General features: G+C 34.1%; 1 protein-coding gene across 1 annotated transcript; it reads left to right on the top strand.

Moving 5' to 3' along the window:
- Window positions 1–3,111: 3,111 nt before the first annotated feature.
- On the top strand, window positions 3,112–9,391 carry LOC101891505 (luciferin 4-monooxygenase). The gene is made up of 3 exons (XM_005176582.4): window positions 3,112–3,703; window positions 7,952–8,937; window positions 8,999–9,391. Exons 1-3 carry the CDS (start codon window positions 3,346–3,348, stop codon window positions 9,305–9,307), a joined length of 1,653 nt encoding a protein of 550 aa, XP_005176639.1. The 5' UTR covers window positions 3,112–3,345; the 3' UTR covers window positions 9,308–9,391.
- Window positions 9,392–19,442: the final 10,051 nt, after the last annotated feature.

Raw genomic sequence — 19,442 nt, forward strand, 5'->3', positions numbered from 1 at the left:
TTTGTTCTATAATTTCATTTTAGCGATAAGTAGGAAAATACTTAGTAATAAACTGCAAGTCATGTTTAAGACATCAGCGTCACCAGAATACAATCTGTTTATAACATCGCGCTACTCAAATGACTCGAGTAAATGTTAAACAAATAAAGTTTGGAAAAGTTTTTCGATCCAGTATGAACTGGATAAAATTTGGCAGGCTAGCAGATGTTTGATCATGGCTATAAAAGGCTTAAATCAGTTGAGCATCTGCAGATTAGATACCATTGTGTATTGGGAATAATGTAAACTCAAAGGAGCCACAGTAACATATGACAAATTTGAAAATAAAGAATAAAATATATAATGCAAAAATATAAATGAGAAAAGAATTAAATTAATTTGGGTCATAATTATTGCTCTAAGAGATCATATTTCGCCATACCATCTATTTTGAATAATTCCAAAAAGTTAAATATTTTTAAAAATATGTGTAAGAATTTTTTAAGCACGCAGGTCAATGAGTTAATTCTATTAAATTTACAAACTTAAGTAACTTATGAGCACGTCCGACTGCAAAATCGAAGGGCGCTGGTAAGAACCTCCACGCTAAAAAAAAAACGGAAAAGTCGGACGGGACCGACTATATAATTCGCTACACCCCTATGCATATTTAGTAGAGCTCCCGTAACAAAAGAATTTATAGTGGAAGTTTATTTGGAGTAGATCATACCATCTATCAACCTTTAGCTTTAGAGCAGTTATAATTTGGTCTCAGAGGGAGCTAATATATGGAAGGCATATCCTATTCTGAATCCATTTTCACCAAATTTGATGTACTTACTTCTAGATTGAATTCAGTCGGATGTGTCGAGATTCAGGTAATTTTAACTGATATTGGCACAATTGGTGCACATTTAACCCGAACTCGTTTGAAGATATATATGGGAGCAATAGCCAAATCTGAACCGATTCTGATAAAAATTGACAGAGGTATTTTTGAGCGGTATTTGATTTCTGGTACTAAATATCCTTCTTGTAGAGTGGATATCACAAATGTGAGGAACTAAAAGACCAAACCGGATGAAACATATATATGGGAGCTATAGCTACATCTGAACGGATTTTAACCACATTTGATGTACTTGCTTCTGGACTGAAAATGTGCCAAAATTCTGGTCATTTAAATTGAGTGAAAGCAAAACATGTCGGAAATAGTATCCAATTATAGAATAAGTTTAGATTTGATCGAATTGGCCACTTTGGCACGAATTATGGTCTTCAAACGACCAATGAAACCGTCGCATGCTGCCCGAATGTTGATCTGCGATATTTTGGGGCATTCCCGGCGAAACGCTAGCTTGGGTTGATCGACACTTTGGTATTTTTTAGTGCCAACCTTGCTTTCCAAAATACTCCAGACCCAATAGTCCAACAGATTTGTATCCGGAGATTTTGGTGGCCATTGTGCACTCGAAATGAAGCGAAGATCCTCATTTTGTAACCATTCTTGGGTGGTGCGTGCTGAGTGTTATGATGTTGTTGGAATGTCCAAGGTCTGCGGCCAAAATGTTTGCGTGCCCAAGGCTTTAATACACCCTCCATAATATTTTCGCGATAATATTCGGGATTAATTATGATGCCACGGTCGATTAATACGAGCGGAGAGCGATCATCGGCTGTTATGGCGGCCCACACCATCACTATGGCCGGCGCTTGAGTTCTGGTGGCCAACCGAAGATGCTCATTTTCAGCTGACCTCTTTGGCAAGTAACCACGATCATTCTGCTTGTTTACAAACTGCTGGACAACGAATGTTTTCTCTTCGGAAAAAAAAATCAGCAGTTCACAACTTTCGACCAAGCGAAGCAACTCTTTAGCTCTTTTGAGTCTCTTTCTCTCTCTATATTGCGGTGTAGGTTCTTGCACTTTTTGGAATTTCAATGGCTTTACCCCGAGCTCATTTTCAATATTTACCGAATGGAATATTGCGATATGTTCAGCTCACGAGCAATTCTTCGACCACTGCGACGTGGGTTTCGATCAAATCGCTTCTTTACTTTTCGAACCATTTCTGCTGATGTTGCTATTTTCTTCCGTCCACTTCCTTGACGTCGTGCTACGCTACCAGTAACACGGTAACAAGTGATGGTACGAAACATAAAAGATTTATTCACATTTAAATTCTGGATTGCTCTAACGATAGCCACTTGTGGTTTTTCAGCCAAATATAAAGAAATCACACTATCACGCTTGAATTCCATATTTTTTCCTCTTTTTTTCATCTTTTTCACCTCTTTTTCTGGAAAATTCTCTACTTCAAATAATTTATTTTTTTACGGAAGCTTTAATACATATGCATACAGGCTCACTTCTTCTGGTATCTGCCCTAAAATAGGTAAGAATTTATCAAAAGAAAAGTAAGGAAAAGTCAAAAGTCGGGCGGTCCCGACCATAAGGGTATTATATAGTCGGCCCCTCCCGACACTACTATTGCGAAAATTTCAATAAATATGGAAGCGGGGGAACTTCTATATTTATTTTACTTTATGATAAGAAACTTTCAAAACATTGATTCAAGTGTCTTCTATTTTCAGCTCTACTTTCATAATCCACCGTTCCAATCTTGTAATTATTGAAAAATATATATTGTCACACAGTTTAATTATTAACGACCCTTAGCAAATATTTCAAAACCTTATATTCACAATATTTACTGGCCATCCCAATGTCCATATAAAAATTACTCAAATCCTATTTAGTTGTTGACATCTCTAACAGTGTGGTCTGATAAAGAGAGAACTTAAAATCTAACCAAATCTGAACAAATAAATTTAACTACTGTCAACGAAATAGGCTCCACACACTTTGGAATGACGAAAATTAAATTAAGTGTTTTTTATTCACTATCATAATTTTAAATCTGAAAGATTTCTAATGGGTACTCAAGCCCATTAAATTAACAAATTATCTATGAATCGAAAACTGAACACCCTGTCAACCAATCGTTATCTTTGTTGATAATTTCTATATGTTCTAATAAACATACTCGTGTTTAGAATACTTTCTAAGACCTACAGCAATTCTGTTGTTGTTTGCCGGCAGCGATACGATCACCAGTGGAATAATATTTCCATTTTTTGTGATATCTCTTTCGCTCACTAAAAATCAAAGCTATTACATGACTTGCTTCTCGCCGCTTAAAACCAACGAACAGACCGGCCCTCGACAGTAGTGACAATAGTAGTTTCAGACAAAGCGGAACAAGACGTTCGGTCAATCAAACGTTAGGTGACAATAATAGAAGACGCAATAAAAAAACATTTGTGAAAAAAAAAAGAAAAAAAAAAAAAAGAACAGTGCAAAAAAATGCCTGAAGAATATTTGAAAATTGTTCAAGATCCCAAGACAAAAATATGGAAATCGGTTAACTATCCATATGGAGATGTCACAAAATTGTCCATGGGAGAAAAGTTTCTGCAAACGATGCGTACAATTGATGCGAATAAAGTTATTGATCATTTCTACGATACAAATGTTATAAAAACGGCCAAAGATGTCTACGAAGAATCGATTCTGATTGCCTTGAATCTACAACGTTTGGGCATCAAGAAGGGCGATTGTGTCATCTTTTATTCAATGAATAACGAATGGATATCGGTGTTGACATTCGGTTGTATTCTAATCGGTGCACTGCCGAATTACATTGAAGTTCATTTGGATGAGGGTGAGTGGAGATGAAATTTGTAGCGGGCCGACCATGTGATACCCTACAACACTACAATTTGTTCGAAGTCCCCTTATGTCGAAATCCATTTTGGAAGATTTCGTTTTTGAAATAATGTCAAAAATAATGCCCCTGTTCTTGTGTCTCTCCTGATGTGAAATTCCGTGTCGATTAGTTTTCAGTTGTGGTCTATAGAGCGGCTAGAAAATTAGAAAGAATTAAATGTTTTAGTCCATCTGAATCCATAAATGTACATCTTAAGAAAAATAGGCTTTAATTCTGACCCTAACTCTACTCTCATGCAAAATTTCGTGAGGATCGGACGATAACTGTGACATGCATATAATACCCTCAAAACGTAATGTTGCGGTATAAATTAAAAAATGTTGTGTATAAATTAAAAAAAAAATCAAGAAATTTTAAAAATTCAAAAATTTAATTAAAATTAAAAAAATAGCGATAAAAATATGACAAAAATTTAAAAAATTAGACTTTATCCGTTTCTGGCAAGAGACCATTCCAAATTGATGGGAATCTTGAAAGTCGGCCCAGCGGTTCTTAACTTATAAGCAGAATAATTATGATCTATTCTTTTACATATATATTGTACCTATTTTTCTATATATCCGATTCCTTGGCTAGCAGACAAGAAGTGACCTTTTAATGTATTTGTGATTTGGCTGGGATTAAAAATATTCGCGGTTTAGTGGAAATTTTCTAATTTCCTTACATAAAGTTTAGGGTATATTTTACCCGCTAAATATTGTCCCATGGCCTACCAAATTAGCAGGCTTCTGCCCACTCCTAAACTCTAACTTAATGTAAATTTCCACGTCGATTGGTTCATAATTATTCTGACCTTAATCCTACCTCCATATTTCGAGGTGTTACATAATTTTTGGCCTAATCAAACTTATAATACCCCCAATACATGTAGGGTATAATAATACTAATAGTAAGAATTATCTTCAAAATTATAAATGGAAAACTAAATAAAAAACTATTTCCAAGAAGTTGGTCAAAAGTAAAATATTACGAAATTTCCTAAACATTTTTGAGCGGAGTTGATCGTACACTAGTTTTCACGAAGTTGACAAATAGATTTGAATTTCCTGCTTGGGGAAATATTAGGTATGTGTCTAAGTGCTTTTTAACCTTCCCCTGAAACGAGCTCAGAACAATTACTACGGATAGACGGACGGATGGAAGAATCCACATAGCTAACTGGGTATAGACCAAATATATCGAGGTGTTAAAAACTTTTTGACCAAAAGAAATTTATAATTAACTCTCAGTCGTGTGGGATATAAAAATATTGTTATCAAAAGGCAAAATTAAACCGGTCATAATATAATTTTTTCCAAGTATCTTCCAAATAAAATATAAAATCAAAAATTAAATAGTTATAATGTTCAAAATAATATTTTCGAATGAAACAATTTAAAAGAATGTATTGCCCGCCGATTTGCTTAACTGGTTTTCGTTGTTAACATTTCTAATATGTTTGAAGGGGCATATTTTATTATTATTTTTTTTTGTACATCTTTCTTTTATTTGCATAACAACAAAATCTTTCCAGTTTGGATTACTGGTCCAAGGTCAAAAACAACTTTTTTTGAATTGGTATTTTAATTTCAATCGTGATTCTTCAAAATAATCAAATTAGGCCATATATCTGTCAATCATTATTTCAGGGAATAATAGGAAGTTTGTTTTATGTAGGTACACACTGATAAATAACTCTTTAGAATAAAGAATAGACAATATTAGTCTATGATGTGGGAAATTTTATGAATTTCGACACATTTTTTAACGAAATCGTTTCGGCATCATAAAAAGGGTCTAATTAAGTGGAAGAAAATGTTATATTTAAAACTAAAAAAATCTATAAACTTTTTCCAATTTTGACTGAACATTTTTAGAAATATCCACGATTTTAAGACTTGAAGTCTGAGAAATGATTCTTAGAATTACAAGAGTGTTTTTTTTACAAAAAAAGCAAAGATTTTCTGGCCAAGCATAGTAAGTCCTTTGAAAATATTATTCAAAAACTTCTGGGTTGAAAATCTTGAAATTTTTTATATCATTTTTGAGGGCACCTGTACTATACAAAATATTTGAACAAGGTTTTCAGAAAAATGCCAAGTTTTAAGGCTAATTTTTAAAAGATGTTCCATAAAAATCGTGAATTTTTGCGATATCTTCCTGAAACAAGAAATCGTTGATTTTTGATTTTTTTTAAGAATTCGTGGATTTTTTTAAGAATATTTCTTACAAGGTCTTCCTGGATTATATTTTTACAACTTTTATGAGGTCTTCCTGAAGGATTTTTTTTACAATGACGCCTTGGCCGAAAATCTTAGATATTTTAGAGCTATTGTTAACAAGGACCAACTGACCAAAAATCGTGGACTTTCATATATTAAGTATTTCAACATATTTCAAGGACTTTCTACCTGAAATCGTAAATTATCTGTGATGTTTTGGGCAAGGTCTTTAAACAATATTTTCGATAAGGCCTTCCTGTTTAAAAATCAGATAATATTTAAGATTTTTAGAAAGTACTTTTTACAATGTCTTTCAACATAACTTTTATTGAAAAGATCTTCTCACCGAAAGTCGTGGATAAAAATCGTCAGTTGATAAAGATTTTTGCAAAACTTCCTAACCTAAAATTTCTGCTTTTTTTCAATAACTTCCTGATGGTAAGCCAGGGACCTCCTCACCATTAATAATGGATAAAAAAATACTTTTAAGGATGATTTCAGGAAAAAAATTACAAAAATAGGTTATTTCTTCTTCGTGAACCGAAAATAATGGAATTCTTTCTTCAAGAGGACCAACAGACAGCAAGTTGTATAGTTTTTAAAAAATAGCTTAAAAATTGTCCGGTAGAAAATTGGGAAGTTCTGGGATATTTTCAAGTACATCCTTACCACTAATAACGAATTGTTTTAGTCTTTCCTGTTTTTTCATGGTTCTTTAGAGTAAAAATCGTAATTTTTGTAAGTTTTTTTTTTTTTTTTTTTAAACCTTACTAACCAATTCTCTTGGATTTCTTAAGATTTTTTTTTTGAAAATCAATGAATTTGTGAAAAATTTCTTCAGGAAACTCCTAACCAAAAATTAGGATCTAATTAAATCTGAGCCCGACAAAAATTGAGTATGATGTTATTAATAAAGCTTATTATTTTCTAGGTTTAGAAAACACGTACTTTAGTCAAAATAAAAATTATCTCTCTTAGAAAGATCCTAACAAATTTAAAATCGAAGGATATTAGTTTTAGACCAAATGGTGGACCTATAGTGATATATTTTTTTTTTCGTAGGGTTTTAATATGACAGGAATTAATAAAATCAAAATATGGCGAAATTAAATGGAAAATATGACTAAAACGTTAAAAATATTTAAATGGGGACTATAGCAAAAAGAGGACCGATATGATCCATTTTTTCAACTAACGATTTTTGACGTAACTCAAAGCTTTCTATATAGCTCCATATTAAATGTTGCGAAATTGCGAAATATCACATATGGTCATGGCTATTAAATTAAAAAATGCTGTACAGGGTTGCCCATATTCGACGGACCCATCCGGCAACGCCATAACTTTTGACAGAGATGTCACATCGCTTAATGACATACCGCGTTTGAAGTGTCAGTCCAAGCAGATTTTTACCATGAACCAATACACGCCACGCGAGCGCTCTGAAATAGTTGAAATTTACATTCAACAGAAGAAGTCAATTTGGTTGGGTGGGTTAATTTTATCCTAAATTGCAAGGATACCAAGGAATCTTTCAAAAAAAAAAAATATATATATATAAAAGGAGGAACTTTAGGTACATTTGCGATGTTAACTTGAAAAGGAGATAAATTTTTAGTTTTTAGCTCTATTTTATATTTTTTTTTTAAGAAATTAATTTGTCCCCCCTATTTAAGTTTTTTTTTTCGATGTTAACTTTCAAACCCCCGATACATGTTTAGTTTAGTTTTAGCTACACTTGTATAATCTACTGAGTTGCTTTAATTTTTTTTTCGTAGTATTCCGAAGTTTAATAAACATAGTTGGTATGAAATTCTCCGGGCAGATTCTGATATTAACGAATATTTGCTATACGAAGTTGCTAAGTATACAGAATTCTCAGGAATTTCGTATAGTAAGAGACTTTTCCTTACTGGTTTATGTTATATAATTTTTCTAGTTTTATTTTAATTAAAATCCATTTTTTCATTATCCTCTACAGAATCGACATCGGGTTTATTTGACCTTCTGGAACCTGCGGCAATTTTCTATGAGGAGAAGTACCTAAATAAAATCCAATCCAGTCTTGCCCAAAGCAAAGCCCAGCCACTCCTAGTTGCAATCAATGGCGTCCAACAACCCAATGTCAAAAATGATCTCCTAAAACAACCCGAACACCCTGTAGATTTTGATAATTTCAAAAGTGTTGAAATCAAAGATACCCGTGAAGAAATCGCCCTCTTGGCTTTGACATCCGGATCAACAGGTCTACCGAAGATCGTACAAATTACCCATGCCCTGATGATACATGGCATCACGATTTGGTGGGACAATGATGAGAACTATGCACCCTTGAATGAAAACTCTGTGGTATTCTCCTTCAGTCCTCTGCGTTGGATCAGCCAGGCGGCTGTTATGTTCCAATCCATGCTCTTCGGAATTAAAAGGGTTAGTTCATGTGGTGTGCCTACGGGGAAGTATGGTTTGAAGCTATTGCGCAGCAGTGGTATTACCCATATCTTTGTGGCGCCCTCTATATTCTATGATATTCTATTGGAATTGGATGATGGCGATAGGGAAAGTTTGAAGTGTCTTCGTAGCATCCAGTTGGGCGGTGAACCGGCCACTAAAGTCATTTTGGAAATGTCCAAGAAACATGCAGTTAATGCCAAGAATTTCCATTGTTATGGCATGACAGAGATGAGTACGGTGATATGTAATGATTTGTATGTCAATGGTGGTAAGCCACTGCCGGGTTATGAGATACAAATCCTGGATGATCAGAACCAGCCGTTGGGTGTGAATCAACCGGGCCAAATTGCGGTGAGACCACCATATCCGCTGAAGGGTTACAAGTCGTTGGATAACTCTGTATATTACAATGAATATGGACTTTTCGTAAATGGTGACTATGGATTGGTCGATGAGCAGGGGAAGCTTCATGTCTTGGCCAGATATAAGGATTTGATTAAATCCAATGGGGAAGTGGTGAGTTGTGGGAAATAATAATTTTATTTTGGAAATTGTAACACCTTCTTCAAACTTTTAGATAATCCCCAATACCCTGGAATATATCACCATTAATTTGCCCGAGGTTTATGTGGCCCGCATGGCTGGTTATCGCAAGACGCCAAATGATCCCAATGAGGCAGCTGCCTTTTTCGTTGTCCTTAATTCAAATGTAACGGCCAGTCATAAGGAAATCTCTGCAAAAATCCTGGAGACTTTGAAACCCCATCTGAACGAGAGACAATTAGCAATGATCGAGCATATCCATTTTGTGGATTCCGTACCATTGACCACATGTGGTAAAGTTGATCGTGTGGCTTTGAAAAAATTAGCCGCATGTAAAGCGTGATCTGTGTAGCTGTACATTATAGCGATGTATCTTTTAAATGTAACCAAAAGTTGTAGAAAATAAATAAAGTAATTGTAAACTGTATTAATAAAAGAGTTAAGTAATTGACTGGAATTTTGAGGGTCACTCTTGGTCCGAAGGTGTCATACGGCTGAGTTTTTGGAAATTCGAACGAAAAGTACTAAATATGGTACCCTTGTGTATTTAAGGAAGCAGTTGAGCTGGAACTCTTTAAATTTGGAATAAAGGTCACTGGTGGAGTGTATGATAGATGTATTGGAACCTCGCACTATAAGTGTACGAAAAGTACTAAAATTTATAGCATTTGGTACTATTTCGTATCATATGAAAGGTTAGGAATTGAGGAGTAGAGTCGATGCAAGGAAGTTTTGAAAGTGTGTACTTATGTATACGAAAAGTACTAAACTGTAGTAGATTTAGTACAATTTGAATTTGGAGAAACGGTTGAAGCTTTAATCCTGCAATTTAGAATCTTCAAATTTTGGGTAAGAGTCAATGGGTTTTGAGATGGGGGTCACTGGTAGAGTATATGATAGATTTACCAATAGGGTTTTTGGAAATTCGCACTGTAAGCGAACGAAAAGTATTACAATTTACAGCATTTGGTACAATTTCATATCATATGAACGGTTAGGGCCAAAAACTTGAAATTTGGAAAAGGAATCTAGGTTTAATAATAGAGTCGATACAAGGAGGTAGTATTCAAAGTGTGTACTCATGTATACTTTAGTACTTTTCGTATACATGAGTACACACTTTGAATACTACCTCCTTGTATCGACTCTATTTTTAAACCTAGATTCCCGATTCCGTACTAAATTTAGTACATTTTAAATTCGGAGAAACGAATGGAGCTGAAATCCTGAAATCTAGAATCTTGAAATTTTATGCGAGGGTGACTCTTGGTCCGTAAGTGCCAAATAATTTTAGGTTTTTGGAAATTCATTCTAGAACGGTACGAACAGTATTAAAAGTTACTAAATATGGTACCCTTTTTATTAGAGGAAACAGTTGAGCTAGAACTAGAAATGAGGGTCACTGGTAGAGTATATGATAGATGTACCAAAGGGTTTTTCGAAATTCGTACTATAATTGTACGAAAAGTACTAAAACTTACAGTATTTGGTACTATTTCGTATCATATGAACGATTAGGGCTAAAAACTTGAAATTTGGAAGTTTGAGGAGTAGCGTCGATATAAGGAGGTAGTTTTGAAAGTGTGAACTTAAGTATACGAAAAGTAATAAACCGTACTAAATTTTGTACAATTTGAGTTCGGAGAAACGGATGGAGCTAGAATCCTGAAATCTAGAATCTTAAAATTTTAAGCGAGGACTGTATGGTGAAGGTTGATATAAAAAAATTGTACTTTAGTTAGTGGTTTAGTTTGTGGTTAGTGGTTATATGGTACTAGATTTGGTACAATTTAAAAATTGGGCGAACCAATAGTGCTAGTATCCTTAAAATTGGAATAGGATTTTTATTGGAGTGTACCTACATCAGTACATTTGGTACAATTTGGATTTGGGTGAACGAATGAATGAGTTTGACTTAATGATGCAGGTTGTTATTAAAACAAATTTTACTTAAGTGTACTAAATTGTACTAAATTTGATACAAGTTTGATTTTGGTGAACAAATAGAGCTGGTGTAGGATTGGGATATGTAGGTGGTCTTGGAATTTGGAAATATGAACTTAAATGTACTAAGTGTGGTACAATTTGGATTCAGTTGAACCAATAGAGCTGGAATCCTGAAACATGGAATTGGGATTACTTTTGGAGTGTAGGATTGGTTTATGTAAAACATATTGGAGATTCGTACTTATCTGTATTACATGGTACCAAACTTGCAACAATGTGTACTTAGGCGATCCGATAGGGATGTAATCCAGATAATTTTAATTGGAGTGGGAGTGTTGGGATTGTGGTGTGTGTATGGTATGGGAACCTAATCCTAATTTTTCCAAGTTGTACTAAATTTGAAACAATAAAGATTTGGGTGAACCGATATGGCTGGAATCCTGATATTGGGAAATACTAATTCTATTAAATTGTATGATGCAGGTTGTTATGGAAATATGCACTTATGTGTACTAAATTGTACTAAAATTTGTACAAATTGGAATAATGGTGAACGGATAGAACTGGAATCCTAAAATTTGGAAATAACATTTCTATGGGATTGTGTGGTATAGAGGTAGTATTGGAAATTTTAAGTGTAGGACTGAGGTATGTATGAAATTTGAAAAATTCGAACTTATCTATATATATTTATCAAGGAGTATTGAAATAACTGACTAATTGGCTGGGCTAGAAAGTTGAAATTTTGAAAGACGATCAGTCTTTATGGCTATGCGTGTGATAAGCGGAATGAAATTTGGGATGAGAGCCATTGATGGAGTGCAGAATAGGTGCGCCGAACGGTTATTAGAAATTCGAACTGTAAATTTCTTAATGTTACTAAATTTCTGAAATGGTACCATTTGGTATTGTACTAACGGATACAGCTTTAAACCTGAAATTTGGTATATAGTACTATATTTGGTACAATTTGGTATTGGGTGAACAGAAAGTGCTCGAAATCTGAAATTTAGTATAAGAGTCGCTGTTCATGTGTAGTCTGGACATATTGAAGTTGATATTAAGGTCGTTATTTATGCGTAGCTCCGACATATGGAGGTGTTTTCGGAAATATATGCTATAATTGTTCGAAAAAGTACTGAATGGTACTATATTTGGTATCGGGTGAACGAATAGAGATAAAGTTCTGAAATTTGATAATATGGTTTTAGTAGAGCTCCGTATAACAATTAAAAGTTATTATGGGAGAATTCATTCATACACGCCATGATTATAATTATAATTTGAAGTTCAAAGGACTAAATATGTCGAAGCATTTGTATTCGGATTTGTATTGCCCATTTGGTGCAAAATTAATTTGAAATCAGATAAAGATATATATGGGAGCTATATCCAAATCTGAACCGATCTCGATAAAATTTGGCAAAGACATTTCTGAGCTGTATTTAATATATTTCCCTGAATATCGTAGTTACGGAGTGCATATTACGACTGTGGGTAACAAATATAACAAATCGGATGAACAATATATATGGGAGCTATAACTATATCTGAACCGACTTTCAAAGTTCAAAGTTCATATTACGGCTGCGGTGGACTAAAATAACAAATCGGATGAACAATATATATTGGAGCTATAGCTATATCTGAACCGATTTCGATAAAATTTGGCACACTTATTTTCAGGCCTAATTTGGTTTTATGTGCAAAATTCCATACTATTCGGGCTGATATTACACGTTTGGTGCACAATAAAAGGCAAATCGGACGAAGATATATATGGGAGCCAATTTTTCACCGATTATCTCCAATTTCAATAGGGTTCGTCCTTGGGCCAAAAAAATGTTGTTTGGAAAATTTCATCGCAATCGGATTATAAATGCGACCTGCATTTTGTTCACAAGAATACATGGACAGACGGACAGACGGACGGACGGACAGATGGACTGACATTCATAAATAAACTCAGAAAGTAATTCTATGGAGGTCCTCAAAAGTAACTATGGGTCTATCTTGCTTCCTTCTCCATGTTACAAAAAATGCACAAAGAAGTAATGCCCTTACCACTATGTTGTGTAGGGTATAAAAACATATTTCGTATTAAACGAAGGAAATAGTCGATAAAGTCCAAATCTGTCACTTCTCAATATTTATATCGGCCTAATTCTATCGTACCTCCGCCAAAAAGGGTAAACATTTTTTATTAATCATAACGCATGCCAAAATATATTTAAATAAAGGGACATTTGCTGACGGTATAAATCTGTTTGTAAAACCGACTGATTCTTTTTAAATTGTTGTGATTGAAAATTGTTCTCAAATGGTACACTATTTACAAAGCATAAATATAACAAAAAGTAAGATATTTTGATATTCTTTTAAAAAATTCCCTTTAAAAACAATACGCTCTCTCCCCCCAAATCTTAGCCACAGCAACAAATACAAAATAATTTCTAATATCCAACTTTAAACACTTATTTATTAAGTTATAAAACTTGAAGAAGAATTTCAAAACTTTGAAAACCACAACTATTAACATCCACCTACCACAAAGTCCAAACACCAAAGAATACAAATAATATATAAAAAATCAAATCCTGTCACTGACATATTACACAACATCATATGAACATGGTTGGCCTCCTGCACGGACTGACCAACAAAATGCAAGGAAAGAACGAAAAAAACGAAACTACACAAGAAGCCACATACTATGTGGCTCACTAAAGAAAACACAAACTAATAGGACTTTTACCACATACTGTCACATGGAGTGGAAGTATATGAATTTCTTGCAGACCGCAACAACATGCCGCCAAACAAAAAACGGGCGAACCAATGGCCGGCAGGCCGGAAGTAAAAGTTACCACAGAAAAATTACGCCTTCTTCTTCATGGTAGCTGATGGCAACTAGCTGGGTGAACTAGCAAAATGGCAACGAAAGTCCAACAAAATATTCTACAAAACAAACAAGAAACGATACTGCAAATTTAAACTACAATGAAGTAGAGAAGTGACAATAGTGGGAGGGATTTTGATACCCTACAATGAGGCATTTTAGAAGCATCAATATGATAACAATAAATAAATCCTTGAGCAATATTTATTTATTATTATAATCCAAATTTATCACCCAAAAAAATTAAAAAAATAAATATTTTACATAATCCACAAAAAATGAAAATTAAATATCCTCGAACAATATTTTTTAAATCCACATTTATCTCTCAACTAGTCCTAGGAAAATATATTTTCGATAAAGTCCTTGAAAAATATGTTTTAGTTTTTTTCATAAATTAAAGTTTATAGCATGCCATGGCCTTAAAAAATCACGTTGACAGCTTTGCGAGTCCTTGAAACAAATATTTCACAAAACTCCTCATTTATGGCTCTGCAAATCCTGGAAAACATTTTTTTAAGAAATATTTCAAAAAGCTATACTTTCAGTCAATTCTTCGATTTTTTAAAAAATTAGCCCTTAGACTTCTTGTAAAAAGCACAAGCCCAAGGACTAGTCATAAAATTATTTAAAAGAAAATCCTTAACCCCAAAAGTCCTTATAAAATAACAAAATTTATTTCTTTTTAATTACTACAAGAAAAATCCTGCAGATTTTGGAAATGGAACTAAAAATAGATGAATTAAACTTGTATCGGTGTTTTGAAAGTTTACATCGCATAGTAAACAATACAGCAATTATTTTCCACACTCTTCCAAATTTTTGGACTATGATTACTTGGAATCCATTGATTTTAGGTATGCAGTATCTTTGGCAATATTACAGGTAACAATATGAGGATTACTTTGGTCAGAAACTTTTAACCCTAAATCGAGTTATAAAATGGGTATTTTTGGTCCTTTTTTCAAATCATGGTTAAAATCTTCCTTTAAACGTGGTCGTAGCCTGTAAAGTATTTCTCAAATTATTTTGCATAAAATTCAACTATACACGGTGAGATGAAAAAACTGCAAATAAGTCAAACGCCATCATTTTTATTTTTTTTTCTTAAATTTTATAGAATGAAAGCACAAAATGTCGGAAACAGCATCAAATTTTAGAAAAAGTTTAGATTTGTTCGAATTTGCCACCTTTGACACGAATTATGGTCTTCAAATGGTCAATGAAACCGTCACACTCTGTCCGAATTTTGCCCTGCGTTATTTAGGTCCATTCCCGGCGAAGCGCTTGTTTGGGAGTACAACACTCCATTCAATAAAAATCACGCTCCTAAGGCTCCTTGAAAAAAAATGTTAAAATATTCAAGGCCCTAAGACTGCTTCAAAGAGTTTTAATGTCTAAAGCCACGTCCTACTCCGTGACAACTCAAAAATATTTTAGAAAAATCACTTCCTAAGACTGCTTTAAAAATCCGCGCACTCAAGATATATTGAAACGACTTACCCTAGGAAAATAATTTCAAAATAGCCACGACCTTCAGACTATTTTTCACAATATTTTTAAAAATTCCAATCTATAAAGTATACTTTGAAGAATACTGTCAAAAAAATCCAAACTCCTTAAAAAATATTTTAAACAAATCCACGCCTTAACAAGTAGTAAATAAAATTATTAAAATAATTTACGTCCAAATGCTAGACAATGAATTTATTTTGAAAATTTCACGCCCTAAGGTTAGTAAAAAAATCCCTTTTATATCTAAGTTTTTATTACTAACCAACAAAATTATTTTCAAAAATGAACTCTCCTTAGTCTGTGGAGTAAAATTTATTTTAAAAAATCCACAATTCTAAGACAAGTCGAGAAAATTATTTCATAAAAGTCTACGCTCCTAAGTCTAATCAATACAATTATTAAACAAGTAAAAAAACATTAAGTTCGGCCGGGCCAAACTTTTAATACCCTCCACCTTAGGGTAAAGGAAACATTAGAAGAAATGTGGCAAAAACCATTAAAATGCCGAATATCGGGAGGTACCGTTATATGTGGGCTCTACCAAATCGTGGACCTACACATGCAAGGTTCCGCCAACGGAGCTAGAACCCATTATGACCTACAAATACCAATTTTCAGACAAATACATGAAAAAAAGGGGCAAAAATCATCAAATTACCGAATATCGGGAGGTACCGTTATATGGGGGCTATACCAAAACGTGGACCTATAATTACAATGACTCGCCACACGAACTGGGACCCATTATGATCTACAACTACCAAATTTTCAGTGAAATTCGTGAAAAAATCATTCAAAAATCATCAAAATACCGAATATTGGGAGCTACCGTTATATGGGGACTATACCAAAACGTGGACCTATACGTACAATGTTTCGCCACACGAACTAGGACCCATTATGACTCACAAATACCAATCTTTACACAAATCAGTGAAAAAATGTTGCAAAAACCATCAAAATACCGAATATCGGGAGGTACCGTTATATGGGGGCTATACCAAATCATGGACCCATACATGCAATGTTTCGCCACCGGAGCTGGAACTCATTATGACCAACAAATACCAATTTTTAGACAAATCCGTTAAAAACTGTGGCAAAAATAATCAAAATATCGAATATCGGGAGGTACCATTATATGAAGGCTATACCAAAACGTGGACCTATACATGCTATGTTTTGCCACACATACAGGGACCCGTTATGACCTACAAATACCAATTTTCAGACAAATCCGATAAATAATGTGGCATAAATCATCAAAATACCGAATATCGGGAGGTACCGTTATATGGGGACTATACCAGAACGTGGACCGATATATCTTATTTTCAATACCAACCATCCTAGACACAATACCAATTGCTCTGCTAAATTTTGGCGCTCTACGTCAAATACTGTGGGCTGTATCGTGATTTCAACAGACAGACAGACAGACAGACATACAGACAGACAGACGGACAGACAGACAGACAGACAGACGGACATCGTTAAATCGACTAATATTTAAGGATGTTACAAACGGAATGACAAAGTTAATATACCCTCCTTTCCAAGGTGGAGGGTATAAAAACACGCATCTAAGACTTGTCGATTAAAGTATTTAAAACAATTTCCGGAATCCCTAAAATTATTCCCTAAATATTTTTAAAGATTTTTGAAAAATATATCTAAAAGATGGCAACCCAACGATTCTTAGAAAATATATATGTAATAAATCCGAGCACCAAGGAGTCCTGGAACAATATTTTTAAAAACTCCAACTCCCAAAGGATCTTTGGAAGAATATCTTTAAAAAAAGTTACGTCCGATTAATGTCTTTGAATTGCCTTTGTAAAACATTTTTGAAAGTCCTTGTAGTCAGGAGGTTAAGCATTTCCTATACATAGAAGACAGGGACAATTATTGTAGGGTGTATAGATTAACCCACTGTCCCATAGCAAAAGGTCAAAAAGCGAAGATTGTAAAGGAGTACAAAAACATTTTACTTTTTGTTCCTTTCTATTTTTCATGGACGTTGCCGGTGACAGGCAACAACTGTGTGGTGGTGGTGGTGCGGTTTTAGAATCAAGAAACTCCAACAAAAACAAAGAAACACATAAGAGCAACATATAAATTTTGATATAAAGCCACAATAAAATATGTCCATGTAGGTCTATGTGTCTCCTTAATATTCTGACCACAACAAATCCGGAGGAGGGCTAAGCAATTTGTAATGGTTTTTTTCTTAAGTTTGAAAAAGAGATTGGTTTAAGGCAAAACAAAAACCCAGCATCATGTTAAGACAAATTTTGAAAGAGATAAAACTTAAGATTGCCGCTGATACCTTCATTTGTTTTTGTTGTAGATTTAGAACTATTAATTGCGGGGCAGAAAAAGAAAAGCAAGGTCCTTAACCATAATGCTAAATAGTTGTTTGTTTTACCGCAATCATAAAGGCCACATGACAAAATAGTTATAATTTCATATTAATAAATTCCATGCGTGAGGGGTATGGCCTTTATAACATATGTCGCATTATTGGCCATTTGAACAACTGTCCACATTTCGGGGTATATGTCGGATTCAATTTGTCACAGAACAAAGAGGGATATGTGTACAGCTTTGGGGACATGTGCAAACGGAACTAATGTTGTAATGATGTAATCAATTTCCTGTTGTTATCATTCAAGCGTAAACATTGTAACGCATATTTCAATTGACGCCCGAGGGCAAAGTGCGATCCTTTGGGATAAATAATGTTAAGATTTTAGTCCCAAACTACAATGTAAATGAAGATATGACAAGTCGACAGCACACGTGTGAAAAGATTTGTTACATAGGTAGTCTCAAATTTTTCAACAATAAACTGTGTCTTGATGAACAAATTTCAGAAAATTTGTAAAACGGAAAGAAAAATGTGTAATTCTTCTGCCTAAAATGAATGGGGAAAATTGTTCTTTTTATCTTCCTCAGAAGGTATCACTGAAGATATTTCTTATGAAATACACATTTTATTCATCGTTTTTGTCCATGTTTTATCCGGAGACAACTGGTGTGACTACACTACTTTGCCCCTAGAATTAATTTAGTTTTTCTTAAAACATCAGATCTATAAACGTAAAATGTTAAAAAAAAAACCTGCCAGGACTGAATGTCCTCGAATTTTATGCGATTATGATTTTCAACAATAATATTAAATATTTTATTTATACCGTTATATTCCGTTTCGTCATTCCATTTGTAAGTCATCGAAATAATAATTTTAGACCTAACAAGGTAAATTTAGACCTTGATCAGGGTAAAATTCTAGGACGATATAGTAGCCCTGTCCGTCCGTCCGTCTGTTTTAATCACTCTAGAGTCAAAACTATCACATAAGTCTTTTGTCTACAGGCAGGTCAAGTTCGAAGTTGGGTTATATCGGTTATATAGGATCGATCGGTATCATAATAATATCGTATATTTTTCTGTCACAGACTGAAGTTCCCATTGCGAACTCTAAATACGTAATTTGAAACAATTCCGGTGAATAATGGCGCTAAAATAATCAAAATACCGAATTTTGGGAGGTACCGTTATATGGGGGCTATATGAAAACGTGGACCTACATGGCCCATGCCATGTAAACCTGCCTACTGGGACAATAAACACGTGTGCAAAATTTTAGCCTTCTATCCCAAATCGTTCGAAAGATAGCGTGATTACAACAGACAGACAGACGGACATGGCTAAATAGACTTAGAATTTTATGCTGATCAAGAAAATATATACTTTGTCGGGTCTGACATGAGTATTTCGAGGAGTTACAAACGGAATGGCAAAGTTAATATACCCTACATACATTTTTTTTTAAATTTTATTGAATGAAAGCTAAAAATATCGAAAATAGCATAAAATTTTAGAATAAGTTTAGATTTGTTCGAATTGGTCACCTTTGACACGAAATATGATGGCCCTCAAACGGCCAATTAAACTGTCACACGCTGCCCGAATGTTGCTCTGCGGTATTTTGGTCCATTTCCGGCGAAGCGCTTGCTTGAGGTGGTCGACACTTTGGTATTTTGTGTGCCAACCTTGCTTTCCAAAATACTCCAGACACAATAGTCCAACGGATTGGTATTCGGAGATTTTG

This window comes from Musca domestica, unplaced genomic scaffold (assembly GCF_030504385.1).
Source record: "Musca domestica strain aabys unplaced genomic scaffold, Musca_domestica.polishedcontigs.V.1.1 2, whole genome shotgun sequence".
Taxonomy (NCBI): Eukaryota; Metazoa; Arthropoda; class Insecta; order Diptera; family Muscidae; genus Musca; species Musca domestica.

What these genes read in the sequence shown, in the direction of transcription:
- LOC101891505 (XM_005176582.4), top strand. Translation starts at nt 3,346, where the DNA reads ATGCCTGAAGAATATTTGAAAATTGTTCAAGATCCCAAGACAAAAATA. An exon ending in TGAAGTTCATTTGGATGAGG is followed by an intron (nt 3,704 to 7,951) that starts GTGAGTGGAGAT and finishes TATCCTCTACAG; the next exon opens with AATCGACATCGGGTTTATTT. An exon ending in TTAAATCCAATGGGGAAGTG is followed by an intron (nt 8,938 to 8,998) that starts GTGAGTTGTGGG and finishes TCAAACTTTTAG; the next exon opens with ATAATCCCCAATACCCTGGA.